Here is a 26,353-nt window from a genome sequence, read left to right as displayed (position 1 = left end):
GATCCTCCTGCCTCAGCCTCCTGAATATCTGGGACTACAGGCGCCCGCCACAATGCCTAGTTAATTTTTCTATCTTTTTTTTTTTTTTTTGCAGTGTATTTTGGCTGGGGCTGGGTTTGAACCCGCCACCTCCAGCATATGGGGCCGGCACCCTACCCCTTTGAGCCACGGCGCCACCCTAATTTTTCTATCTTTAATAGAGATGGGGCCCCACTCTTGCTCAGGCTGGTCTTGAGCTCCTGAGTTTAAGCCATCCTCCAGCCTTGGCCTCCCAGAGGGCTAAAATTACAAGTGTGAGCTGCTGCACTAGGCCTCCTGATACTGTATCTTAATATCTTTCTGTATAAGCTCTACCTCTTTCTCTTTGACTTGGCTAGTTTCCTGCTGTCTGGATGCTCCATCTTTCATTCAAGTTCCCTCTTGCAGAACATTCAAATTGTTTCTGAGGTACATCCATTTCAAACAATTTGATTTTTTAAAAAGGCTCTTATTACCTAAATCTCTGAACACTTGTCCAAATATTCTTTGAAATTAATTCCTAGATATGGAATTGCTGGGCAGAAGACTATCTATGGGGGTTTTTTTGTTTGGTTTTTTGTTGTTTTTTTTTTTTTAGTTTTTGGCCAGGGCTGGGTTTGAACCTGTCATCTCTGGCTTATGGGGCCGGCACCCTACTCCTTTGAGCCACAGGTGCCGCCCACCTATGTTTTGAGCATCTAATGAAGAGGACATGACACCTACTGTACACTATATAAGCACCAGCTTTTCCTCTTTAGTATTAATATTATCAGATACTGTTGAATTACCTGCCTGAAAAATTGGTACATGACATTTTGATGAGACAAAGAACGAATTATTAAACTTAAAGCTTTTGAAAATACTGCCAAGAACTAAGCATAGCAGATGCCCTCACCCCATCATCTGAGTAGACTCCATGTGACTATGGCACTTTTGACTTCTTTTTTTTTTTTTATTTTTGAGACAAGTCTCACTATGTCACCCTCAGTAGAGTGCCATGGCATCACAGCAACCTCAAACTCTTGGGCTCAAGTGATTCTCTTGCCTCAGCCTCCCATGTAGCTGGGCCTACAGGCGCCACCACAACGCCCGGTTATGTTTTTGTTGTAGTTGTCATATTGTTTAGCAGGCCCGGGCTAGGTATGAACCCGCCAGCCCCGGTATATGTGGCCAGCACCCTAGCCACTAAGCTACAGGCACTGAACCACTTTTGACTTCTTAACTTACAAAGCATTCTCACATTTTCCTGGGGCCCACCAGTCCAAAGTGCCCCGTGGCACTTTGAATTGCTCATGCAATTTTTGTCTTTGTACAGGTTGGCTTCTTTAAACGGAACCTGAAGGAGAAGATGGAGGCTGATGCAAGTGTCCCAAATGGAATCTCTGGAGAAGACTCTGGGCAGCTGGCATCTGGGGAAGAGACCAAGGATCCGGGTTGCCTGGAGCCCCTGCATGAAGAGGAGGCCCAGGATGGAGGTGGCAAGGACTGAGGCCTAGGCCTGGTGCACAGAGACCCAGGACTGGGTCTGGGATGCTGGAGACCTGTCTGCCTCAACCTGCATTTCTGCTGTGTCCTCGGGCAAGTCACTGCCCCTCTCTAGGCCTCAGTTTCCCTATCTTGAACGTGGAACTCATTCCCACCTGCCTCCTTTTGTGGGCTCACAGTGAGAATCTGCTGAGGCACAAGCCGGGAAGGCTACAGAGGTGAGGCCTTGTAGTTATGAGATGGTCCCATCTTCTACCAGTGTCCCTTACTTCCCTCCCCTGGAACAGAATATCTGATCTAAATTTGGAGAAACTGTAGTCTCAAGACCTAGTGGCTCTCTCAAGACCTAGTGGCACACCTGCTCTTAAATGTCCACGGATGCCTCAGACTCCCAGAACCTTTCCCGGCACTCTCTACTGCCTGGCAGGCAGCCAGTGTTCCATTCTGGTGCCAGAGAGCAAATGTGATTGGTGTCACTACATGACTGCAACCATTGCCTTGCTCTTTGGCCAAAGACCAAATTCCTTAATAGGTTTTCCAAGGCTCTGCAAAACTGGGCCCCTGTGGCCTTCCCAGCCTCTTTAGCGACATCCACCTCCCTCTCTAAGCTCCGGTTACACCAGTCTTTCTCAAACCAAGCTCCTTTCTGTCTTGTTGCCTTCACCCTGATGACTCCCTTGGCTTGGAACCTTCCTCTCCACTCTCCTGGCTCACTCACACTCAGCCGCAGATCCCCACTCGCAAATCATTTCCTCAGGGCCGCCCCTGACCAACTCAGTAGGGTTCCCACGTTGTTCACACTTACTCCAGCCCCCAGGTACTTCAGGGTACAGGTCATGTTTGCTAACTGTTTAATGATTTATGCACTTCATATCTATCTCTCTGACAGTGAACTCCATGAGGGTAGGGACCATACCTCTCTTGTTCACCTTGGGACCCCTGGTGATATCAAAGGACAGGGCACATAGGTGCTTGACATAATTTCATTGAATTAATGACAGAGCCTGTGGGAAGACACAGAAAAAGCTTGATGACCCCCTGGCATCCACATCCTTTGGGGCTCAGTCTTCCTAGGCTCAGCCCCTGTCCTGGCTCCACAGCCTCCCACAGGACTCACCACACCTGTGCAGGGGCCCCCACTGGGTGACTGTGACTCAAAGTGGGGACTACATCTGTTCCCCTGGGGCCCTAGCACCAAGCACAGTGCCAGCAGACATTTGCCCAATAAATCTGAAATTCTGTCCAAAATTGTGATGCATTTCTGTGGGTGCCATCATTCCCACCTGGCTCAATTAAATGAATATTTCCCTCTCAACCCTTTCATTAAATGGGACCCAAATAGCTCTTCTTCCTTTCTTTTCTTTTTTTGGGGGACAATGACCCTCAGATACTGACCTGTATATGACATCATGGGTTCATTCAAAAGAGAAGCAGAGAGAGTCACAGAATGTGAGAAATATTAGGAAACATTTGACAAATCATTATCATGGGCATATAGACGCAGATGCTCTGCACCATTTTTTTTTTTTTTAGAGACAGAGTCTCACTTTGTCACCCTCGGTAGAGTACAGTGATATCCCAGCTCACAGCAACCTCCAGCTCTTGGGCTTAAGCAATTCACTTGCCTCAGCCTCCAGAGTAGCTAGGACCACAGGTGCCCGCCACAACGCCCAACTATTTTTTGTTGCAGTGTGGCAGGGGGCCCAGTTCGAACTCGCCACCCTCAGTATATGGGGCCAGCGCCCTACTCACTGAGCCACAGGTACCCCCCCCTTCAGAAGGAACAGAGTGGGGCCAGCCACTGCTGCCCTCTTGTGGTCAGCAGGCCTCCCTGGAAACATGAAGTGACTGTAAGTCCACCTCTCCATCTAGCACTAGCAGGAGAGAGAAAACATTGCAACTGTAGAAGCCAGAGGTGAGAAGCAACAGTCTGGTGTCCCCAGCAAGACCTTTGATGACCCCCTTTCTGCCTACAGGAGAATAGGTGAACATTCCTGAGTGTTGCATGCAATACCCAAAAAAGTCTCTCAAAGCCTCAGACCCTCCAACCTCATCAACTACTCTCCTGGGAATCAGCTCCCAGAGAACCATGTGGGTGGCACATAAGCAGACATCAGGAAGGAAGCAGAGAGACCCATTTTTCCGGAGAGGAGGAAAAAGGCTTACCTTTCAGGCATATTACAGAACTACTAAAAGTACATGAAATAGTAATAGGTATCATGAAACATAAGTCAGCTTCTATTCATTCGTATTTCTTTCTTTCTATTTTTTTTTTTTTTTGAGACAGAGTCTCACTATGTCACCCTCAGTAGAGGGCTGTGGTGTCAGCTCACAGCAACCTCCAACTCTTGGGCTTAGGCAATTCTCCTGCCTCAGCCTCCCAAGTAGCTGGGACTACAGGCGCCCGCCACAACGCCTGGCTATTTTTTGTTGCAGTTGTTATTGTTTTAGCTGGCCCGGGCTGGGTTTGAACCCACCAACTTCATTATATGTGGCTGGTGCCGTAACCACTGTACTACAGGCACTGAGTCCATTCATATTTCTTGAGTGTTTGTGTCAGGCCCTGTTCTGGGCTCTGAAGATGTAAAGATGAACAAGACAGACAAGTTCTTGCTCTCGGGAAGCTTTTGCTCCAGTAAGAAAACAGTTAACAAGTAGAACTGTGATTGCCAGTAGTAATAGGGGCTGTGAAGAAAATAAAGTGGGATAGTCAGGGGCTGATGGAGGATGTCATAGGTAGGTGGTCAGGGAATGATATTTTGTGACACACACAAAATTGTAAATATTTTCATCAAAGTTGAAACGAATAAAGTGAGTGTCCTTTCAGGATGAGCGTTGTCATCACCCTGTCCAGGAAACGTAACCTAATGGCCCTGGCAGGGCATGTAGCTCACGCCGGTAATCCTAGCACCCTGAGGCTCTGTGCCTGTGGCTCAAGCAGATAAGGCGCCAGCCACATACACCTGAGCTGGCAGGTTCGAATCCAGCCTGGGCCTGCCAAACAACAATGACAGCTGCAACCAAATAATAGCCGGGCATTGTGGCGGGTGCCTGTAGTCCCAGCTACTTGGGAGGCCGAGGCAGGAGAATCACTTGAGCCCAGGAGTTGGAGGTTGCTGTGAGCTGTGATGCCAGGGCACTCTACCCAGGACGACAGCTTGAGGCTCTGTCTCAAAAAAAAAAAAAAAAAAAAAAAATCCTAGCACTCTGGGAAGCCCAGGCGGGTGGATTGCCTGAGCTCATAGGTTTGAAACCTAACAGCACCTGTCTTCACATACCTACTTATCTTTCCCCACCGCTGTGACTTTGCACATGCTGTTCCCCTTGCCACCATGGCCTGCTCCACCTCTTTTATGTACATTAAAATCTTCCTTACCGTAGGCCAGACTGTTGGTTCACACCTGTAATCCTCGCACTCTGGGAGGCCAAGGCAAGAAGATCACTTGAGTTCAGGAGTTTGAGACCAGCCTGAGCAAGAGTGAGACCCTGTCTCTACTAAAAATAGAAGAATGAGCCAGGTATTGTGGCAAACACCTATAGTCCCAGCTACTTGGGAGCCTGAAGTAGGAGGATAACTGAAGCCCCGGAGTTTGAGGTTGCTGTGAGCTATGACACCATGCCATTCCAGCCTGGGACAGTTGAGTGAGACTCTGTCTCAAAATAATTTAAATATGGCTCAAGCGCCAGCCACATACACCTGAGCTGGCGGTTTCGAATCCAGCCTGGACCCGCCAAACGACAATGATGGCTGCAACTAAAAAATAGCTGGGCGTTGTGGCGGGCGCCTGTAGTCCCAGCTATTTGGGAGGCAGAGGCAGGAGAATCGCTTAAGCCCAAGAGTTGGAGGTTGCTGTGAGCTGTGATGGCACAGCACTCTACCCAGGGCAATAGCTTGAGACTCTGTCTCAAAAAAAAATAAATAAATAATAATAATAATGATTAAAATATTAGCCAGCATTGTGGCTGAGGTGGAAGGATTTCTTGAGCCCAGGAGTTCAAGGCTGCAGTGAGCTATAATTGCACCACTACACTCCAGTCTGAGTGACATAGCAAGACTCTGTCTCTAAAACAAAGAACACTCAAGCTACCCAGAGTAATGACATGTCATCACATGTTATATAACCTCTAGAAAACACTGTACTTGTGAGAGAAAGAGTGAAAAAAGTAAACATCATAATACTTTCTTTTTTTTTTTTGGGTAGAGACAGAGTCTCACTTTGTCACCCTTGGTAGAGTGCCGTGGCGTCACACAACTCACAGCAACCTCCAGTTCCTGGGTGTAGGCGATTCTCTTGCCTCAGCCTCCCAAGTAGCTGGGACCACAGGTGCCTGCCACAATGCCCAGCTATTTTTAACTTTTTTTATTTTTTTATTAAATCATAGCTGTGTACAATAATCCAGCTATTTTTTTGTTGCACTTAATCCGGGGCTGCGTTTGAACACACCATCCTCAGTATATGGGGCCAGCACCCTCCTCACTGAGCCACAGGTGCTGTCCTTAATACTTTTTAGAAAATAGTCAAAACTCATTCAGCTTTGGATTCAAATCCAGGCTCTGCTTCCTAGCCATATGAGGTGGGCCAATTACTTAACCTCTTTGGGATATGTTTCTTCATTTGTAAAATGGGAAAAACTGTCACATATTCAGTCCCTTATTATTCAGGAGGCTGAGGCAGGGAGGATCACTTAAGCTCAGGAGGTTGAGTCCAACTTGGGCAACACAGAGCAACCCTATCTCTAAAAAACTAAACCAAACCAAAGTGTATGTACGTTAGAGCTGTTGTGAGCATTGAGAATTAAATGTGATAACACTTGTAAACCGCTTAGCACAGTTCTCAGCACATAAATGCTTGATGATGGCAGTAGATAGAAATGGTTTATTGGGCTTGGCGCCTGTAGCTCAGCAGCTAGGGTTCCAGCCACATATATCAGAGCTGGCGGGTTCGAATTCGACCTGGGCCTGCCAAACAACGACAACTACAACCAAAAATAAATAAATAAATAGCTGGGCCTTGTGGTAGGCGCCTGTAATCCTAGCTACTTGGGAGGCTGAGAAAGGAGAATCACTTAAGCCTGAGAGTTTGAGGTTACTGTGAGCTGTGATGCCACAGCACTCTACCAAGGGCAAAAAAGTGAGACTCTGTCTCAAAAAAAAAAAAAAAAAGGTTTATTGGCCGGGTATGGTGGCTCACACTTGTAAACCCAGCACTCTGTGAATTGCCTGAGCTCAGGAGTTTGAGGCCATCCTATGCAAGAGCGAGACACCGTCTCTAAAAAATATATGTGCCCAGCATTTGTGGTGGGCACCTGTAATCCCAGCTGCTCTGGAGAATGAGGCAAGGAAGATCCTTTGAGCCCAAGAGTTGGAGGTTGCTATAAGCTATAATGCCAGCGCACTCTACTGAGGGTGACAAAGTAAGACTGTCTCAAAAAAAAAAGAGAGAGAGAGAAAAAAATGGGTTTTTTGCCAGGTTGGTGTTAGCGGAAGCGGCATGCTGGACCATGTGTCAAGAGAGGTATGTTAGAGGTATAGCTCTTCCATGAGGCTTTTTTTTTTAGTTTACACAAATATGTGCTATTGTGTTGTCTTCTATGAGCTTTTTGTGTGATCTTGGGGGAGATACATTCCATTCAGGGTCTGGTCTACTCCACTTTGCCCCTAGAGGTATCTCAGGAGATCATAGAAGAGAAGGGTGAATCTGAGCAGCGGAGTTCCCCCTCTCACTGGCTCTGGTTTAGTATCCTGAGGTTTTGTACATACACAGGCCACTTTATCAATTAAGCACCATAGGCACTGGGCCCAGCGCCTCCCAGCTTTCAAGGACCTACAGACATATTTGGGAGCTGAAAAACATTAACTCCAAAATATGAAAATTAAACAGAATTAAAATGATTGTTTAAGTATCTATATGTATAATATCATGTCAGGTAGTCAACAGCATGTGTATTCAACATATATAGTTATATATATGTGGAAAAGTATATTAAATGTAGGAGTTGGGGTATTATAACATTTGAAATTATGTATGGTAAAATGTCCTTAGAAAAATCTGCATAAATTTTATAAAAATCTTTAAAAGATTATAAGATATCATTTGAAAAATAATGTTCTGCGGCTCGGGGCCTGTAGCTCAGTGAGTAGCACAATGGCCACATACACTGAAGCTGGTGCCTGCTAAACAATGACAACTACAACCAAAAAATAGCCGGGTGTTGTGGTGGGCACCTATAGTTCCAGCTACTCAGGAGGCTTAGGCAAGAGAATCGCTTAAGCCCAAGAGTTTGAGTTTGCTGTGAGCTGTGATGCCACAACATTCTACCAAGGGCAACATAGTAAGACTCTGTCTCAAAAAACAAAAGTTCTGCTTCCAAAAATAATTTGATGTTTGAAAACCACTAAACCAACTAAATTGTATTGAACTACATGATCCCTTAAGCTCTTCCAGAGCTTACAGATCATGAGAGGTTGCACTAAAAGGTGCTCAGAGAGGTGATTTGCTCTTAACAAGTTTTAAGACCCTGAGGATGGACAGGGTAGATGATGATGTCAGAATCCAGAGACCCAAGAAACAAACTGCTAGGGCGTGGTGGGTGGAGCCCCGTAGATTCAATCTGAATGTCACATCTGCCTCTTAGCCACAATGACTTAGAATGAATAAACCTTCACAAAGCATTGTCAGGCCCTTACTAGGCACTCATCTCAAAATGTGCCTGGCCCCAGGGGATGGCCTGTCCTCACCTAAGGTGGCAACAGGCCACACTCCATATTACCCCAGACTCACTGATGGCACTAAGTACCGATCCACTCCTGAGGGACCAAGTGTTAAGAAGGCTGAGGCTTGGATGGTAAAGGAAAGCAAGATAAAGATGGAATGGGGTAAGGTGGTCCTACCAACAGGTACATGGATCCTAAAAAGCAGCTGTGAAGATCAAGACCAGTCTGGGGAGGGTCTTAGGGGCTAGAGCAATCATGTAATCACCATACCATCTGTTTTCTGGCCCAAGGACTGACCCTCTGTATTTATTTAGGAAGCAGGATCTCGGCAAAGTTGAGGGTTTTCTCACAATTCCCACAGTAGGCTCTGTGTTTGTGTAGCATTCAAAGCATGGGACATGAACTTGGGTAGATACGGGCAAATCAGGCCTTCTACGCCTCAGATTTTAAGATTCCAGTCAAACACTTAAATATAAAAACACTTCCGCTGAGTGCAGTCCTAAGACAAGGGCAGCATACTGAGACACCATCTTCAGCAACAACAAAAAGCAATTCCCAGACAAGGCCTTGGGGCATCACAGGTTGTTCACGGGACTATCCTCTCCTGCTGCCTGGGGCAGTGTCCATGCACATATTTTAAGGAGGAGTCTCGTATCACATAAAGGTTTTTATTGAACTCGAACTCAGGGGCTCCACAGCCTGAGAAAGACATGGGAAGCTGGGGTGTGTACCCAAAGGCACAGGCCTACCCCAAGGCCCCACTCCCGACCCCACCTACCCTCTTATCTGCTCCTGGCTCACATGAGGGGTCTCAGCAGCTACCAGTCTAAGCTACTCCACTCTAAGTAACCCTCCCTCTCCCACCCCCCACCCACTCTAGCAGGCCAGGCACCCACCCACCAAGGAGCATGCTGCCAGCTCTCTGCTGACCTCTCTCTGGATCTGAGCCCCCTGTGCCTGTCTGGCTTCCCTCCAACCCCACTTCATAGCCCATTTCCCCTAAGTCTCCAGGGCATGTCACTTCCTCTACGCTGGCCCTCTTTTCCCAGAATCTTCAAGCTTCCATTCTCCTCCAGTTCTTCCACTATCCTCTCTAAAGGTTTCCCCAGTTCCCTGTCCCCTTCTTTTCCACCTGCACCTCCCACCCATGCTGGGGCCCCAGGTCAGCGCCGGCCGGCTGCATGGGTCCGCTGGTGGCGGATGAGGTCAGAGCTCTGCGAGAAGGCCTTTCCACAGTCATCACACTTATAGGGCCGCTCACCGCTGTGGACACGGTGATGCTGCAGCAGCGTGGAAGAGCGGCAGAAGCCCTTGCCACATACAGCACACCTGTAAGGACGTTCGCCTGTGTGGGAGCGCTGGTGCTGAATCAGCGTGGAGGAGCGATTGAAGGTCTTGCCACAGTCAGGGCAGCTGTAGGTGCGGCCTGGCAGATGGGTGCGCGCGTGGATGGCCAGCACAGAGCTCTGGCCAAAGCGCTTGCCACACTCAGGGCATTTGAAGGGCTTCTCACGGGCATGGCTGCGGGCGTGAGGGATAAGTGCTGACCGCTGAGAGAAGCTCTTGCCGCAGATGCCACAGCTGAAGGGCCTTTGGCCGGTATGCACTCTCTGATGGCTGCGCAGGGACGAGTTCTGGCTGTAGCATTTGCCGCACTCAGTGCAGCTGTAGGGCCGCTCATGGCTATGGGTGCGCTGGTGCCGCAGGAGGTAGGAGCTGTCCCCGAAGGCCTTGCCACAGTGTGGGCACTTGTAGGGCTTCTGGCCAGAGTGGGTGCGCTGGTGGCGAAGCAGGTAAGAGCTGTCAGCAAAGGCCTTGCCGCAGCGGGGACATTTGTAGGGCCGCTCACCTGTGTGTGTGCGCTGGTGTTTGATGAGGTCAGAGCTCTGGGAGAAGGCCTTGCTACAGACCTCACATTTATAGGGCTTCTCACCCGTATGGATGCGCTGGTGCTGGATCAGGGTTGAGCCTCTCCCAAAGCTCTTCCCACAGATACCACAAATGTTAGGCCGAGGGCCCTGCCCACCCCTGGCTCGGCCACCCCTTCGGCCTGGACCCCGAAGAGCTCCTGTCAGACCCAGGGGATTCTGAAGCATCTCAAACTGGGGTGTAGCCAGCAGGGCTCCTGTGGGCATCTCAAAAGGTGGACCTATGGGCAGGCCCATTGTGGGCTGCTCCCCAAACTCCTGAGTGAAGGAGTCCAGGGGATGAACTCCTAAGGGGATGTTTAAGGAATTCTTTTCCTCAGGATTCAGAAGTGTCTCTGCACCTTCCTGGAATTTGGAACTTTGAGCTTCAAATTCAGAGCTTGGGGTTTTGAACTCAGGATCCTGGGATTCATACCTGGAGCTCTGAGATTCATATCCAGGGCTCTTGGGTTCATACCCAGGGCTCCGAGGTTCATATCCAGGGCTCTTGGGTTCATACCCAGGGCTTTGGGGTTCATACCTAGGACTCTGGGATTCAAACTCAGGGCTCTGAGAATCTGAATCAGGGCTTCTGGGTGCAAACTCAGGGCTTGGGGGCACAAGCCCAGGGCTTCCGGACTCAAACCCCGGACTTTCAGGCTCAAACCTGGGGCTTTGTGGTTCAAACTCTGGGCTTTGTGGCTCAAACCCAGGGCTTTGGGGTTCAAGTCCAAATGGTATCTCTTCAACTTCATAGTCGCCAGTGCCTTCTTGCTGGGAAATTTCCTCTTCCTCATTCTCACTCACGTTGCCTGCAGGATCAGAGAATTACAGAAACCCAGGTTGTGGGGGCCCTGGAAGGTCATTTGGTTCATTAGCTTCCCCAAACCTCCCCCTCTCCTCATGCAGGGTCGCTGGCCCTTGAACAGGTGCTGAAATTCTCACGCCCACCTTAGCCGACTCAGAACACCCAGTCCCTGGCCCCTACCTCCTTCAAGTCCCAGATGTCCAAGCCCCAGGCCCTCTTTCCTTCCCACGAAACAAAGTCCCTTCTCCCACTCCCAGGTTCACTCCTCGGAGGAGCGGTCTCTCCTCACCTTTGAGGGACCTTTCAGGGCTTCCCATTTCGTCAGGACTTTGCATACCCTGGGGCTCCATGACCCACGGCGACGCCTCCCGCTCCATCCCCGCAGGCTTCCAGTGCAGCGGAGGCGGAGATGGTGGACGATCCTGCGACCTGGCACGAGTGCCCTGAGACCCAGGCCCGCGCTACCTCCCGCTCAGCACCACCAAAGGGACGCGGCTGCCCAGGCCCGGCCCGTGAGGCCGGACGTCTTGACCCTGGGCCTCTCCGGCCCGCCGAGCCCCTCCCCTACCCGCGGCCCCGCCCCCCTTCCAAGGTCTCGGTTTGCCCTGTGGCCCTTACGGGCCCCTACACGTCGTGGCCTCGGAGATGAGGGCTTCACGACTCGCCTTGCCACCCCCAGACACAGCTCCTCACTCGAGACCCCACCGACTGCCCCCCGGCCGGGTTGCGGCTGTCCAACTCCCCTCCCCCCGCACAGGAAGTGTCCGTCCGCGGCCAGTTCCCCCCCGCTGGCTAGCGCCGCGGCCGCTCTAGGAGCCGCTGGAGGTGGAAACTCGTTGGCATTAACCCTGGGCTGGATGGCCCTGGCAGTGTGGGGAGGATCGGGCGCCCCAGAGACTGCAGGACGGGGCTGGGGCAGTTTATATGCCTATGTTCTAGGTCTCCGTCAGTCCAGGAGCCTGTCTGTCCGTCTCCCGAGCTCTACGTCCGTCAGCGTGTGTGGCCAAGGGCGAGGCGACCAGCGAGACCAAGGTCAGCGAGAAGGAACGACGCTTCCCGGCGCCAGCGGGGGCGGTGTCTAGATCCCCTCCCCTCCCGGGCCTCCAGGTCAGCTCCGGCCGCGCCTCGGGAAACTGGACTGACTCCCCTTTGGCCTCATCGAGATTCTTAAGCCTGGAACCCCCTCCTTGAACTCCAGTCTCCCACAAAGGGGCACCCGCGCCCGCCCCTTCTGGCCCCCTCCCTTCCCTGCTCTGCCTAATCTTCCCCACCCCCCCTCGGGGAGGACTAAGACTGTTGCCAAGGTGACAGCCCCGCCTCCTATTTCCAGAGGCACCGCCCCACCTCCCAGGGAACTCAACGATTGGCCGATGGAGCTCGTGCTCTCTCCGCCCCGCCTCGTCCAACTCCACGGGCTTCTAGGCGTTAATGGTCGCCAGGGAACGAGGGGCACCTTTCTGATTGGCTGGAGACGCTCAAGCCGGTTCCACCTCCCTTGTATGCCAGAAGTGCCTGCAGGAATGAGTGGGAGGGAAGTGCCTGTCTCCCCTCGAGCCAGGACTGTACTTTCAAAACTTTTTCCACCCCCATTCACCCTCCGTTATGTTTTATCTTTCTTAAGAATGAAAGCCAAGGGCGGCGCCTGTGGCTCAGCGGGTAGGGTGCCGGTCTCATATGCCGGAGGTGGTGGGTTCAAACCCAGCCCCGGCCAAATTAAAAATAAAAAAAAAAGAATGAAAGGGCGGCGCCTGTGGCTCAGTCGGTAAGGCGCCGGCCCCATATACCGAGGGTGGCGGGTTCAAACCCGGCCCCGGCCAAACTGCAACCAAAAAATAGCCGGGCGTTGTGGCGGGCGCCTGTAGTCCCAGCTACTCGGGAGGCTGAGGCAAGAGAATCGCTTAAGCCCAGGAGTTGGAGGTTGCTGTGAGCTGTGTGAGGCCACGGCACTCTACCAAGGGCCATAAAGTGAGACTCTTGTCTCTACAAAAAAAAAAAAAAAGAATGAAAGCCAAGAGAGCTGTGGACCGACACCCTCCTCCTCCACTCTCCCTTACACCCCTTCCTCGTACTTTCCTCTTCCCACAAGTCCAAGTGCTGAAAGAGCCAGTCCAACTGGGATTCTCCCGCGGAGAGACGCCTCTTTCTTTTCTATTACGTTGCATCTTCCCTCCACCTTCCGCCAAACCTGAGTTTAACTCAATCCCTGGGAGCCTTAGTCCGTGGTTTCTGTATTTTCTTACAGGAAGGCAGGATTCCTTCTGGTGAGGAAAGAGTTGAAAAGAGTTCAGGAGGGGAATTGGACAGAGAGCGAACCATCTAGCCTTAAGGCATCTAAGAACACTTCGGTCATATCTAACTTAAATGGAGGCTTGCAGAGGAAGGGAACGTGAGAAACACTGCCCCAGGTGCAGCTTTTAATTGAGAAAGTGACCCTGGAAAGACAACTTAATACCATCCCTTTTTTTGTTTGTTGTTCGTTTTTTGAGACAGTCTCAAGCTGTCGCCCTGGGTAGAGTGCCGTAATGTCACAGCTCACAGCAACCTCAAACTCTTGGGCATAAGCCATTCTCTTGCCTCAGCCTCCCAGTAGCTGGGACTACAGGCGCCTGCCACAACGCCCTGCTATTTTTTTGGTTGCGGTTATCATTGTTGTTTAGCAGCCCTGGGCCAGGCTCGAACCCGCCACCCTTGTTGTATGTGGCCATCGCCCCGCCAACTGAGCTACGAGCTCTGCCAATGCCATACAATTCTTGTCATTTTACTTATACTGTCCATGCTGAAAAAAGCTTGGTAACTTTGACAGTGAGCCGAATTTTCCTGTGTGAGTGATGCAGCAGCCATGGATTGCAGGTGCTCTTGGTGCCTAGAAAGGGAAGAAACTGGGTAGGAGGGAAAATGGCATCTTCTGTTCTCAAGAGATGAGAACAAGAATTTGGAGAATGCCACATGGTAAAAGGCTGGAGAAAAACACTCCCAATAAAGGTTTACAAATAGAATCACAGATGTCATCCCACAAATGATGTGGGGGTACCTTTCTGCCCTCCAGAGGAACAGCTTCAAGCTCCATGCATTTCTCTCATCTCAATGTCTATTTTTCCTGAAACATTTGCCAAGAGTGGCTCATGTCCTGCACTAGAAAGCCCACACTGACAGAACACCTTACAAGTGCAGCACTGAGTCTAGGAAGAGCTGGACATGGGGCACTCCTTGGTCATCCCTATAGCATTCGCAGATGAGAAACAAAAGTTCCCAGTGGCGCCTGGGTTCAGTGCGTAGGGCGCCAGCCCCATATACCGAAGGTGGAGGGTTCGAATCCAGCCTCGGCCAAACTGCAACAACAAAAAAACAGCCAGGTGTTCTGGCAGGTGCCTGTAGTCCCAGCTACTCGGGAGGCTGAGGCAAGAGAATCGCCTAAGCCCAGGAGTTGGAGGTTGCTGTGAGCTGTGATGCCATGGCATCTACTGAGGGCAATAAAGTGAGACTCTATCTCTAAAAAACAAAAAAAAAGAGAGAGAGAGAGGGCGGCGCCTATGGCTCAGTCAGTAAGGCGCCGGCCCCATATATCGAGGGTGGTGGGTTCAAACCCGGCCCCGGCCAAACTGCAACCAAAAAATAGCCAGGCGTTGTGGGGTGCCTGTAGTCCCAGCTACTCGGGAGGCTGAGGCAAGAGAATCGCTTAAGCCCAGGAGTTGGAGGTTGCTGTGAGCTGTGTGAGGCCACGGCACTCTACCAAGGGCCATAAAGTGAAACTGTCTCTACCAAAAAAAAAAAAGAGAGAGAGAGAGGGCTCAAAGGAGTAGGACAGTGGCCTCATACGCCAGAGGCAGCGAGTTCAAACCCAGCCCTGGCCAAAAACTGAAAAAAAAAAAAGAGAGAGAAACAAAAGTTCCTCCCAAAACACTTCTCTCTGGCTCAGCACCCATAGCAGTTGTTATGGCATCAGCCACAATATACCAAGGCTGGCAGGTTCGAACCCTGGCCAGGCCAGCTAAAGGACAATGGCAACTGCAACCAAAAAATAGCTGGGCATTGTGGCAGGTGCCTGTAGTCCTAGCTACTTGGGAGGCTGAGGCAAGAGAATTGCTTACACCCAAGAGTTTGAGGTTGCTGTCAGCTATGATACCACAGCACTGTGAGGAGGGCAGCATAATGAGGCTGTCTCAAAATAAACAAAAAAAAACTTTTCTCTGACCTCACTTTTCTCTGCTTCTCACCAGAAAATTCATACAGGGGAGGAGCCACACCTTACAAAATGTGTGGCAAGACCTTAAGCCACAGCCCTGAGAAGGTCCATTGCCTGTACTCTTCCTACCAGGAGCCACAAGCCCCAAACAAGCATGGCAGAAGTTAGGCCAGGATTTCATGCTGCTCCAGCATCAGCATTTCCATGTGGAAATTTACTAGTGACTAGACTGAAAGAGTGGCAGACTTCCAGCCAGCCACTGGGCACCATAGTCCTGTATATAAAGGGATGTCGGCAGGCACCCAGCCTCTGCCAGCCATACCCCCACGGTAGTGAGAGGTTCTGAGTCAGGATAGCCTTTGATAGGGTTATAACTTGACCCATAACCACCTAATCAAAGGTAGAAGAAATTTGGGAATCTACCAGCCTTGTTCTCCCATTGCATCTATGGTGAAGAGGAGCTCTGTACATGTCCTGAGTTGAGTGGCACTTTGTCCACAGCATCATCCCCTGGTGTGCAGCAGCACAGAGCCATTTGGTGTATAGCCAAGGCTATGGTCCAACCAACACGGCCAACACCACAGGGCCCAAGCTAGGGAGAGCCCTCACAAAGGTTCTTGGTGTGAGAGGGACTTCTGCATGAACTGCTGCCTTCCTGCATGCAAAGCACAAGCCCTGTAAAAGCTTTCTTTCGGATGCTAGATGAGATACTCTGTATATTCAACATGATTCCATGTACCCAGGAGACCAACCATGGTACAGAGCCCTTTGGGAAGAACAAAGGAAATGGAAGTCTTTGTGTGGGAGTGGGTCAACCTGTGGCCTCAGATTTAGGACAGGCCCTGGGAACAGAGAGTACTCTTGCAAGCAACTAGAAAATAACATGTTGGCTGGCTCTGCACCTGTGGCTCAAGCGGCTAATACGCCAGCCACATACACCTGAGCTGGCAGATTCCAATCCAGTCTGGGCCCGCCAAACAATGATGGCTGCAACCAAAAAATAGGCGCTGTGGCGGGCACCTATGATCCGAGCTACTTGGGAGGCAGAGGCAGGAGAATCCCTTGAGCCCAGGAATTGGAGGTTGCTGTGAGCTGTGATGCCATGGCACTCTACCCAGGGCAATAGCTTAAAGCTGTCTCAAAAAAAAAAAAAAAAAAAAAAGAAAAGAAAAGAACACTTTGGGCTGGGCACAGCTCTTGTCAGTCATCCTAGAACTCTGGGAGTCCGAGGCAGGAGGATCATTTGAGCGGAGGTGTTCAAGACTAGTCTGAGCAAAGGCAAGAGCAAGAGCCCATTTCTACAAAAATTAGAAAAATTAGTGTGTACCTGTAGTCCTGGCTATATGAGAGGATTGCTTGAGCCCAGAAGTTTGAGGTTGCAGTGAGCTATGATGATACCATAGGTGACAGAGCAAAATTCTGTCTCAAAAAAAAAAAAAAAGTTCAGGCCGGACCCAGTGGCTCATGCCTATAATCCTAGCACTCTGGAACGCCAAGTCGGGTGGATTGCTTGAGCTCACAAGTTCAAAACCAGCCTGAGCAAAAGCAAGATCCCCGACTCTACTAAAAATAGAAAAACTAAGGGCGGCGCCTGTGGCTCAGTCGATAAGGCGCCGGCCCCACATACCGAGGGTGGCGGGTTCAAACCCAGGCCCCGGCTGAACTGCAACCAAAAAATAGCTGGGCATTGTGGCGGGCGCCTGTAGTCCCAGCTACTCGGGAGGCTGAGGCAAGAGAATCGCTTAAGCCCAGGAGTTGGAGGTTGCTGTGAGTTGTGTGATGCCACGGCACTCTACCAAGGGCCATAAAATTAGACTCTGTCTCTACAAAAAAAAAAAAAGTAGAAAAACTAAAGCAAGAGGATCGCTTGAGCTATGACACCACAGCACTCTGCAGAGGGCGAAAGCTTGAGACTTGTTCTTAAAAAAAAAAAGTTCAGGGCGGCGCCTGTGGCTCAGTGAGTAGGGCGCCAGCCCCATATGCAGAGGGTGGCAGGTTCAAACCCAGCCCCGGCCAAACTGCAACAAAAAATAGCTGGGCGTTGTGGCAGGCGCCTGTAGTCCCAGCTGCTTGGGAGGCTGAGGCAAGAGAATCGCGTAAGCCCAAGAGTTAGAGGTTGCTGTGAGCCGTGTGACGCCATGGCACTCTACCCGAGGGTGGTACAGTGAGACTCTGTCTCTACAAAAAAAAAAAAAGAAAAAAAAAAGTTCAGACCAGTGGTTCTCTCAAAATTTCACAGGCATAAAATTCCAACCCTGAGATTCAGATTCAATAGGTGAGGAGCAGGGCACAGGGGGATAGTCACACATTTTTAAGATACCCCGTGTGGTTCTGTGGCAGGGAGGCCTTACTTTGGAAATACTGACCTAGAGTAGGTTTTTAGCTTAAGTCACAAACCTCTTTGTATGTCCTATTTCTAGAAAAACACATACACAAACATTCCAAGGAATTTTAAGGGTCTTCAGAGCTCAGATGAATACCTACAGTCATTTTATGTATTTTTATTTTTTTGAGACAGAGTCTCACTTTTGTCCTGGGTTAGAGCACAGTGGCATAACAAACTGCAGCTTCAAACTCCTGAGCTCGCGTGATCCTCCTGCTTCATCCTCCTAAGTAGCTAGGACTAGAGATGCACCACTACACCTTATTAATTTTCCTATTTTTAGTAGATAAGGGGTCTCACTCTTGCTCAGGCTGGTCTCAAACTGCTGAGCTCAAGCAATCCACCTGCCTCAGCCTCCCAAAGTGCTAGGATTACAGGTGTGAGATACCATGCCTAGACCTCTACCTTCTTTTTTTTTGAGATAGCATCTCGCTTTGTTGCCCTCAGTAGAGTGCTGTGGCATTATAGCTCACAGCAAACTCAAACTCTTGGGCTCAAGTGATTCTCTTGCCTCAGCCTCCCAAGTAGCTGGAATAGACTACAAGTGCCCACCACAACCCCTGGCTATTTTTAGAGACAAGGTCTCACTTTGGCTCAGGCTGGTCTTAAACCTGTGAGGTCAGGCAATCCACCAGTCTCAGCCTCCCTGAGTGCTAGGATTACAGGCGTGAGCCACTATGCCCAGCCCTCTACCTTCATTTTAAATGTCACAAACTAGGGATAGGCCACATAGCCATGGCCTTCACATCTCACTCTGACCCTCTGGGTGGGGCTTTTCTGTAATGCAGCCATGAGAAAACTCTTCCCAGTTTAAATTGCTCCTGCAGCAGAGCCTCAATGACCTGTAGTAGCAGAGAAAAAAGGGGAACTCCGCCTCTGATGTAAGTGAGGAGCTGAAAATGGAGTGGGGCTGAGGCTTAGGGGTTTCATGACACTAAAAAATTGATGAAATGGTGGAAAGCTGGGTCATGGGAGCAGAACGCAGAGAAGCTGGGTCTGGTTTCTGGGCCCTAAGCAAGTTCTGTAAACTTCAAAGCACTCAGAGTTCTCTAAGTAGTAATTATGTCACCTTTAATCAGCAAGTTGGCAGGGTCTAGATAGGCTTTAAGTCTGGGCAAAACTGGGCTTTCCCCAGGCAGCACTGAGGGCTAGGGGTGGGGATGCAGTTGTACACTGGGAATAAAAAGTAGGTAGCTCCTATTGCCACTTGGGTGCCTCTACTCATACCAAGTCCCCCTTCTGATAAGGTAGACACAAGTTAATCTGCCTAAGAAAGCTTTGGGTCATGGAGCCCTAACATGAGATTTGAATGAGGTTGGAATCCAGTTTGTTCATTACTTTATCTGAACAGTGCCTTTTCTCCGTATTTTCTACCTTAGAAGTTTCTCCAGGTTAGGGCAGCGCCTGTAGCTCAGTGAGTAGAGTGCCAGCCCTGTATACCAAGAGTGGTAGGTTTGAACTCAGCCCCGGCCAAACTGCAACAAAAACAACCGGGCGTTGTGGCAGGCACCAGCTGTAGACCCAGCTGGTCAGGAGGCTGAGGCAAGAGAATCGCCAAAGCCCAAGAGCTGGAGGTTGCTGTAAGCTGTGACGCCATGGCACTCTACCAAGGGCAATAAAGTGAGACCGTTACAAAAAAAAAAAAAGTTTTCCAGGTCGACAAGTCTGTTTTTTTTCTAAAGCAGGACAGACACAGGGCTGAGATGGGCAAATAAGGCAAGGAAACAAAGGCCAGCAAGAGGACCTAAGCTCTTGCTGCTTACTCCTCTTAATGAGGTAAAGTGCTGCCCCAACCAGAAGCAAGACAGGGTCTGCACATGGCTAATGGCTTCCCTCACAGATAAGGCTGGACTTTAACCACAGGTGGAGTCACAGGTGACAGGTGAGGGATTCTGTGCAGTTTGGGACTACAAAGGTGTACACAGTCCCCTCTGGCAACAAATATCACCCCAAATGTTCCTGGCCTAGTCCCCTTCTGTTCGTGATGCACCCAAAGACAGCAGATACTAGCTTTGGTTTTGTTTGCCTTGGTTCTGTCATCTCTGGCTGGTTTCTCTATTGCCTTTAATGTGGCTGTTTAATGTGGTCTTTAATGTGGCTGTTTTGTCAGACTCATCTACCTGGGCTTTCCCGACACTTGACCAGTCTTTCCCAACCCAGTTCAGTCCATAGGTATTATTGCAGGAGGTGGGCAGATGCCTCCAGAACCCTGGAGGATATTGGCAAGGAATTCAGGAGGAAATGTAGCAGAGAGAGCAATAAGATAAGAACCTTGTTATGGGCTCAGCGGTCACATGCACCAAGGCTGGAGAGTTTGAACCCAGCCCAGGCCAGCTAAACGACAACAACTGCAACAAAAAATAGCTAGGCCTTGTGGCAGGTGCCTGTAGTCCCAGCTACTTGGTTGGCTGAGGCAAGAGAATCATTGGAGCCTAAGACTTTGAGGTTGCTGTGAGCTGTGATGCCACAGCACTCTACCGAGGGGCTACATAATGAGACTCTCAAAAAACAAAAAAGAACCCTGTTATGTATATGTATGTGACCTTGGACAGATTGCTGGACCTTCCCTGGTCTTTATCCCCAAACACAAAAGGTTAGGAAAGCTAAGATCTCTTCCAGTTCAAAATGTGATGAGGCCCTCATGGCTGGGTCTAGGATGGCAAGGCCTTGGAATGCCCAAGGAGGACTGCAGAGAATACTGGGACCTTCCTCTTCAAAAACTGCCAGTCAAGGCGGCGCCTGTGGCTCAGTGAGTAGGGCGCCAGCCCCATATGCTGAGGGTGGCGGGTTCAAACCCAGCCCCAGCCAAACTGCAACAACAAAAAAAATAGCCGGGCGTTGTGGCAGGCGCCTGTAGTCCCAGCTGCTAGGGAGGCTGAGACAAGAGAATCGCGTAAGCCCAAGAGTTAGAGGTTGCTGTGAGCAGTGTGACGCCACGGCACTCTACCCGAGGGCGGTACAGTGAGACTCTGTCTCTACAAAAAAAAACAAAACTGCCAGTCAGTTGAGAGTGGGACTGTGGCACAGCTGATATACCACTTAGTTTGGGATGAAAGACTCAGTCCCAACTGCCTCTTCGGTAAGTTGCTTTCTTCCCTAGGCAGTTACAAAGGTGAAATGAGTTAATGGACAAGATAGTACTCTGTAAACGATAAAATGTGATACAAGCAAAGAGCTAAAAATAAAACCTGCTTTTACTTTTCTCCTGCCACAATTTCACATATGTGCTATCTACCTGTCATCCTTTCTCTCTGATTCCAGAAAACCTGAATGCTATACGCCACAGTTTGCAAATTAAAATAACCATGGGAACACAGCAGGTCCCATGGCATGAGTGGAAAATGCCAGATAGAGAAACCACTTTGAACAGAGTTATAGGTTCAAGAAATACTTCACAGGCTGGGCATTATGGCAGGCACCTGTAGTCCCAGCTACTTGGGAGGCTGAAGCAAGAGGATCACTTGAGCCCAAGAGTTTGAGGTTGCTGTGAGCTGTGACGCCACGGCCCTCTACCAAGGGCTACATAGTAAGACTCTGTCTCAAAGAAAAAAAGAAGAAGAAATATTTTACATTCTTCTTTGCTCTACTTTAAGCACCAAAAACACTAAATACAAGCCATGACAAATGGAACCTGATGCTAGGTCAGGAGTCAGTAAGGAGTGGCAAGGCCAAGGTAAATGGAAAACTCTGGCCCTGGCTTCATCCATGCAGGCAGCTGCTGCTCAGTTCCCACCACTTGTGGCTTTGTGGGAGCTTGGGTCAAGCTGCCCAATCTTTGGATTTTTTAAGAGAAGCCAGAAATCAGGATTTTGGTGTAAAATAACCTGACTTTTAAATCTTGACTACTTTTTTTGTGTGTGTGTGGTTTTTGGCCGAGGCTGGGTTTGAACCCGCCACCTCCGGCATATGGGACCGGGGCCCTACTCCTTGAGCCACAGGCGCCGCCCTTGACTACTAATTTATAACACTTAAAAACTTAAAAATACTGCCTCAGCCAAAATACATACATACATAAGGCAGTTGCAGGCCAGATGCAATACATGGTCATTGGGTATTAACTTGTACAACAAAAACAAAAAGGTTAAAACAAGGTTCTCACTTTAACATCTCTGACCTGAGAAACATTTGCTTCCCCATATGGAGGCTTAGTGGGGGTTCTTACCTCAACTTTGCCTCAGCAAAAGGGGGCCCTGTAGTCTAGGGTAGTAGGGAGCAAGGAATCAGCAAATGAGCCTAAGATGCACTGTCCTTATGCCCCAGATCCAGCTCTTATCAGGAATCCTGAGCCCTCTCTGCAGGCTTCCCAGAGGTTCAAGCCCCTGAGGCCATCTTGGGCCACAGGCAATGTCTGGATCTTCACCCTTTGCCTTGTCACTTTTGAGGCCATCACCCACACTCCTGGAATATCTCTGGGTACAGTTGGAAGCCAACAGGTGGGTCCAGGTCCCCTCGACCAGGAGCCAAGGGCACAGAGAGCCCACTAGCACCCCGGCCCCTACGCCCTAAAGCCCCAGGCCGATGGACCCACTGGTGCTTGGCCATGGCTGACTTCTGGCCAAAACACCTGCCACATTGAGGACAGGGGTAGGGACGCTCGCCACTGTGAGTGCGCCTGTGAGCTGCCATCTCAGAGCTCTGGCGGAAGCAGCGCCCACAGTCTGGGCATGGGTAGGGCTTCTCCCCTGTGTGGGTGCGCACATGGCGCCGAAGGTCTGAAGCATGGGCAAAGGCGCGACCACAGTCTGAACAGGGGAAAGGGGTCTCGCCACTGTGAACCCGCTGGTGCTGGTAGAGGGCAGAGCTCTGGCTGAAGCAGCGGCCGCAGTCAACACAGCAGTAGGGCTTCTCGCCTGTGTGGACCCGCAGGTGGGTGGTGAGGGCAGAGCGCTGGGTGAAGGCCCGGCCACAGTCAGGGCAGCGGTGGGGCCGCTCCCCTCGGTGGGTGGCCCTGTGTTTGCTGAGAGAGGAAGCCTGGCTGAAGCTCTTGCCACAGTCAGAGCAGCAGAACGGCTTCTCGCCTGTGTGAGTGTAAAGGTGCTCCACCAGTGTGGAGCGCCATGCAAAGCTCTTCCCACACAGGTAGCAGCCATGACGCTTGTCTGCTCGTGGGACAGGGGGATGGGCACAGAGTGGGGGACGACCGCGGCCAGGTGCCTTGAATAGCTGCTTCAAACCATAAGGGAACCCATCAGATGGCAGCTGGGGAGCCTTCAGATCAGGTGGCCGGGCAGCCATAGGAAAGATCTTCTCCAGCACTTCTGTCCCTTCTCTTTGTCTTTTTCCTTCCTTGTTTCTGGAATCTGCTGGGAGATAAGGGGTGAGCTCAGTCTCTGGCTAGTCCTGGTCCTTGAATCCCATACCCCACATGGTGACAAGCCTCTTAGATACAGCCGCCTTCTGGACCCAAGGCTGCTCCTGGGACTCAGTACAGTACAGGCAGAGAAACTAGGAGTGACACTTTTTCCTTAAATGCAGAAAGAGTGGAGGGACAAAACAGTATATACTGCCTCAGAACTAGCGAAATGTCCCTACGTGAGAGGAGAAATTACTTCTGAGCTGGATCACGAAAGCTGAGTGGACACTTGAGGATGAAAAGAGCAAAGAAAGGCATGAACGTGGCATGCACTGACAAGGTGGGGGTGGGGCTGAGTGCTTTGCAAAGGTCGCCAGGATGAACGGAAAGAAGAAAACTGGGAAAACCAAGTGTAGGAAGATGCAGGGGGTTGATGCAGAAGTCTAGTCAAAGGAGTTTAGATGTGAGGAGTTGGAGGGCCAGAGCTGGGCCCATGATGATGTGGTAGGGCTCCGTCACCATCGCAGCCCATTTCTAGGGTGCATCCAGAAGCCAGATGTAATGGCCTAGGCTGGGAAAGCAACTCAGGGAAGAAGCTGCTAAGCTAATAATTGGAGTTGGCAGAGGGCACTAGGACGGACCAGGCACAGGGATTGAGGGTCCACTACTACACCTGGGTCCGCTTCTGTCGCACACCGAGCCACCTCAGGATCTTGGGCATCTGGACCCCACAGTTCGGCCTCTTCCTCCACCCAGGAGATGAGCGCTGGCTTGGTGCCTCCAACTCCTGTGGAAGAACATAAACCCTACGCTGCTGGGTGGCCGCCCCCACAGTCCGGTCTGCCCAGCCAAAGGCCTCCCACACCACGTGCGCGACCCAACGGGGCAGGGCGCACCGGGATGTGAGCTCAGGCTAACGGGGAGGGCCTCACCAAGCGCGCCCAGGTGACCGTAGGTCTCCCGCATCACGTCCCGGTACAGGGCCCTCTGCGCGGGCCGCAGACACCCCCATTCCTCTGGGGAGAAGTACACGGCCACGTCGGCGAAGCTCACGGCCCCAGGCTTCCCGCACTCGGGCCCAGCCCCGTTTGGTTCCCGGGCCGGGAGCGGGGCTAGAGGCTGTGCCATAGGACCGTCAGCCCCGGCGGCGGGCCAGTCACCTCCCCTTGCCAGGCCTGGATTTGCTCAAGAACGCCCTGCAGCGCGGACTGCGGGGCCGGAGGGCCGTGTCAGGACCCGCTTTCGTGGGCCACTAGAGTGGATGAAAACCAAAAGCTGGTGGCTTCAGGGACATAATCAAAACTGGAAGATGCCATCGTAAAAGATGGCGGTAGCACGGCCTCACAAACTTCGTTCCCACGTAGTCATGCATACAGTGACGCCACTCGGCGTCTCCCTGTCGCTTTGTCTTCGTACCCTCATCCAAGATGGCCGCGGCGGCTACAAGCGCCAGCCAGTAAAACGCTCTGCCACCTCTGTCCGGAGTCTCCCGAGACCTCCTGCCAGGGTTTGCAGAACAAAGAGGAACGCTGGAAGTCGTTGGCCGCTCGGCCTTGGGGAATTCAGACATTAGTTTTTGTCTGAATTAGTTTTTGTCTATTACAGTGTATAGTAATCGGGCTGTAGCTATCATTACCAGGCGACCATCACCCTCTCGTTCTGTCGTCATTATTGCAAAAACTGGGTGATTAGCTGGGCGTTGTGGCGGGCGCCTGTAGTCCCAGCTACTCGGGAGGCTGAGGCAAGAGAATTGCTCAAGCCCAGGAGTTGGAGGTTGCTGTGAGCTGTGTGATGCCACGGCACTCTACCGAGGGCCATAAAGTGGGACTCTGTCTCTACAAAAACAAAAAAAAAGACCAGTGCAGAAAGAGGGTTTGAGGGTTTGGGGGAGGCCTGGCTACAGGAAGTAGCTTCTGGCCAAGGGACAGACAAGATTAGGGACAAGATTGGTATCTCTAACCCCAGGGGCTCTTGAAAACTCCCAAATAGAATCTCTCCTGGCCCCTTCCACATGTATCGTTTTTCCAAGCAGCCGTTGGGAAATAGCAGATTCAAAACTTAAATCTGGTGGTCAGCTCCCCCAGGCCTACTCATATGCAGGTGACAGAATTCTCCTTCACAACAGCTGAGCATTCAGCTAGGTACTTGGCTCCTGAAACCCCACCCTCTACCCCTAGATTGCGCTAGCCAATTAAGGGCTCAGTTGGCAGGAATATTCCCACACACCTCAAGACTAACCAGAGCAGCAGCTGTTACAGGGCCTACAGTCCTGGAGAGCTGAACTGCCTCCACCCTATACTTGAATTCACATACTGCATGTCTCAAATTCAATTAAATGAGAAAGGGAAGGTCAAGATCCTAGGCTCCAGTGGTGTCAAAAATTCAGCCCAACAAAGGTGAGTTAACACCAGCAGCAAAGAACACATGGATACTATCTCCTGCTCAACAAACATTTTCCCTTTTAGCTGGAACTGGGACATCACCTCCACTTCTCACCTTTCTAGCTTCCTCCTTTCTAGGGATCGTGAGCATTTATATCCAACAGGTAGGAAGGACAACTCCACCCCGGAGATGGATGGTTTAGGGTCTTGGAATTCTGGAGAATACTGATCACTCAGGAAACATCCTAAGACTACCTTTCATTCATTTAATGAAAATGTAGTAGGCACCTCCTGTAAGCCAGGCATTATTTTAGAGGTTCTGGATGTTGAAGACATTGGTGAATGAGATAAAAATTCCTGCACTGTGTTTATACCAAGCTAGGGAAGATTACCAGGTATGAATTCAGCTGGCACACGTTTGGTGAAGAACTGGGCAGACTGTGCTCAGGACTCTAGAGATAAGCCCAGAGCCACAATTCTGAGGTGTCTGGCATGGGTCAGAAAGGCTTCTGGAGGAATTTCTCAGCGATGGTATTTGAGAGCGTTGAAGGATGGATTAGATTTAGAAGTGTAGGTAGCCTATGTACAGCTGAATAGCAAAAGCAAAAGCTTAAAGGCTGCTTATGCTAGAGTCCAGAGAACAGATTCCATTTAGCTACAGCTAAATGATATCGCTCGCCTGTAAGAAAAGCTTGGGTTTGAATTTGAGGTTATTGAGCCTTCAGCGCTGCTGTGGCACTATCTCTGAACTTTTTGCAGGAGGTCCTGGGGAGCCACTGTAGCAGTGTAGCAGGAGGGCTGATCTGGCAGGGACGACGGGATGCGGAGTTAACCTGGGGCAGGAACGGAGCGATTAGGTCACACCATCCTCTTCCCTTCCCTTTTCAGGAAATCCGGGTCAGTCAGGCTCCACCGAGCGCGCCTCGGAGGCCCTAGGTCTCCCGCATCGCGTCCCGTACCACAGACATCCCTACTGCTCCAGGGAGAAGTACGCGGCCATGTCTGCGAAGCTCTTGGCTCTTACGCTCTATCCGTTTCTGGGTCCCGCCAGCTTCCCCGGGTACACGCAGAGGGAGACGGGGGCAGGGCCAGAAACGAAGACACCACCTCCTCTGCCCAGGGTGCATGGCCGGGATTCCGCCTGGAGGCGGGGAAATGCGTCGGGCCTCGGAGGCCGGAA

The 26,353-nt window shown here is 50.8% G+C and overlaps 3 protein-coding genes across 4 annotated transcripts in view; 1 reads left to right on the top strand and 2 right to left on the bottom strand.

Annotated features, from left to right (window-relative positions):
* ITGAL (integrin subunit alpha L) overlaps nucleotides 1–7,590 on the top strand; it is a 51,535-nt gene extending 43,945 nt beyond the window's left edge. For both annotated transcript variants that reach the window (XM_053555016.1, XM_053555017.1), the window contains exon 31: nucleotides 1,334–7,590. In XM_053555016.1, coding sequence (XP_053410991.1) covers nucleotides 1,334–1,507 — 174 coding nt within the window. In that variant the 3' untranslated portion in view covers nucleotides 1,508–7,590. The remainder of the gene's footprint in view (nucleotides 1–1,333) is intronic.
* A 1,283-nt stretch (nucleotides 7,591–8,873) lies between these two features.
* ZNF768 (zinc finger protein 768) lies at nucleotides 8,874–12,273 on the bottom strand. Its single transcript, XM_053555067.1, has 2 exons — nucleotides 11,223–12,273; nucleotides 8,874–10,937 (listed from the first exon to the last, which is right to left on the bottom strand). The coding sequence occupies exons 1-2, from the start codon at nucleotides 11,308–11,310 to the stop codon at nucleotides 9,382–9,384; spliced, it is 1,644 nt and encodes a 547-aa protein (XP_053411042.1). The 5' UTR covers nucleotides 11,311–12,273; the 3' UTR covers nucleotides 8,874–9,381.
* A 9,603-nt stretch (nucleotides 12,274–21,876) lies between these two features.
* On the bottom strand, nucleotides 21,877–25,000 carry LOC128561200 (zinc finger protein 764-like). Its single transcript, XM_053555107.1, has 3 exons — nucleotides 23,725–25,000; nucleotides 23,466–23,579; nucleotides 21,877–22,799 (listed from the first exon to the last, which is right to left on the bottom strand). Exons 1-3 carry the CDS (start codon nucleotides 23,918–23,920, stop codon nucleotides 21,886–21,888), a joined length of 1,224 nt encoding a protein of 407 aa, XP_053411082.1. The 5' UTR covers nucleotides 23,921–25,000; the 3' UTR covers nucleotides 21,877–21,885.
* Between the last annotated feature and the right edge of the window lie 1,353 nt (nucleotides 25,001–26,353).

This window comes from Nycticebus coucang, chromosome 12 (genome assembly GCF_027406575.1).
Source record: "Nycticebus coucang isolate mNycCou1 chromosome 12, mNycCou1.pri, whole genome shotgun sequence".
NCBI classification, from domain to species: Eukaryota; Metazoa; Chordata; class Mammalia; order Primates; family Lorisidae; genus Nycticebus; species Nycticebus coucang.
Note: the sequence above shows the minus strand (reverse complement) of the source record. Positions and strands in the feature narration are given on the sequence as shown.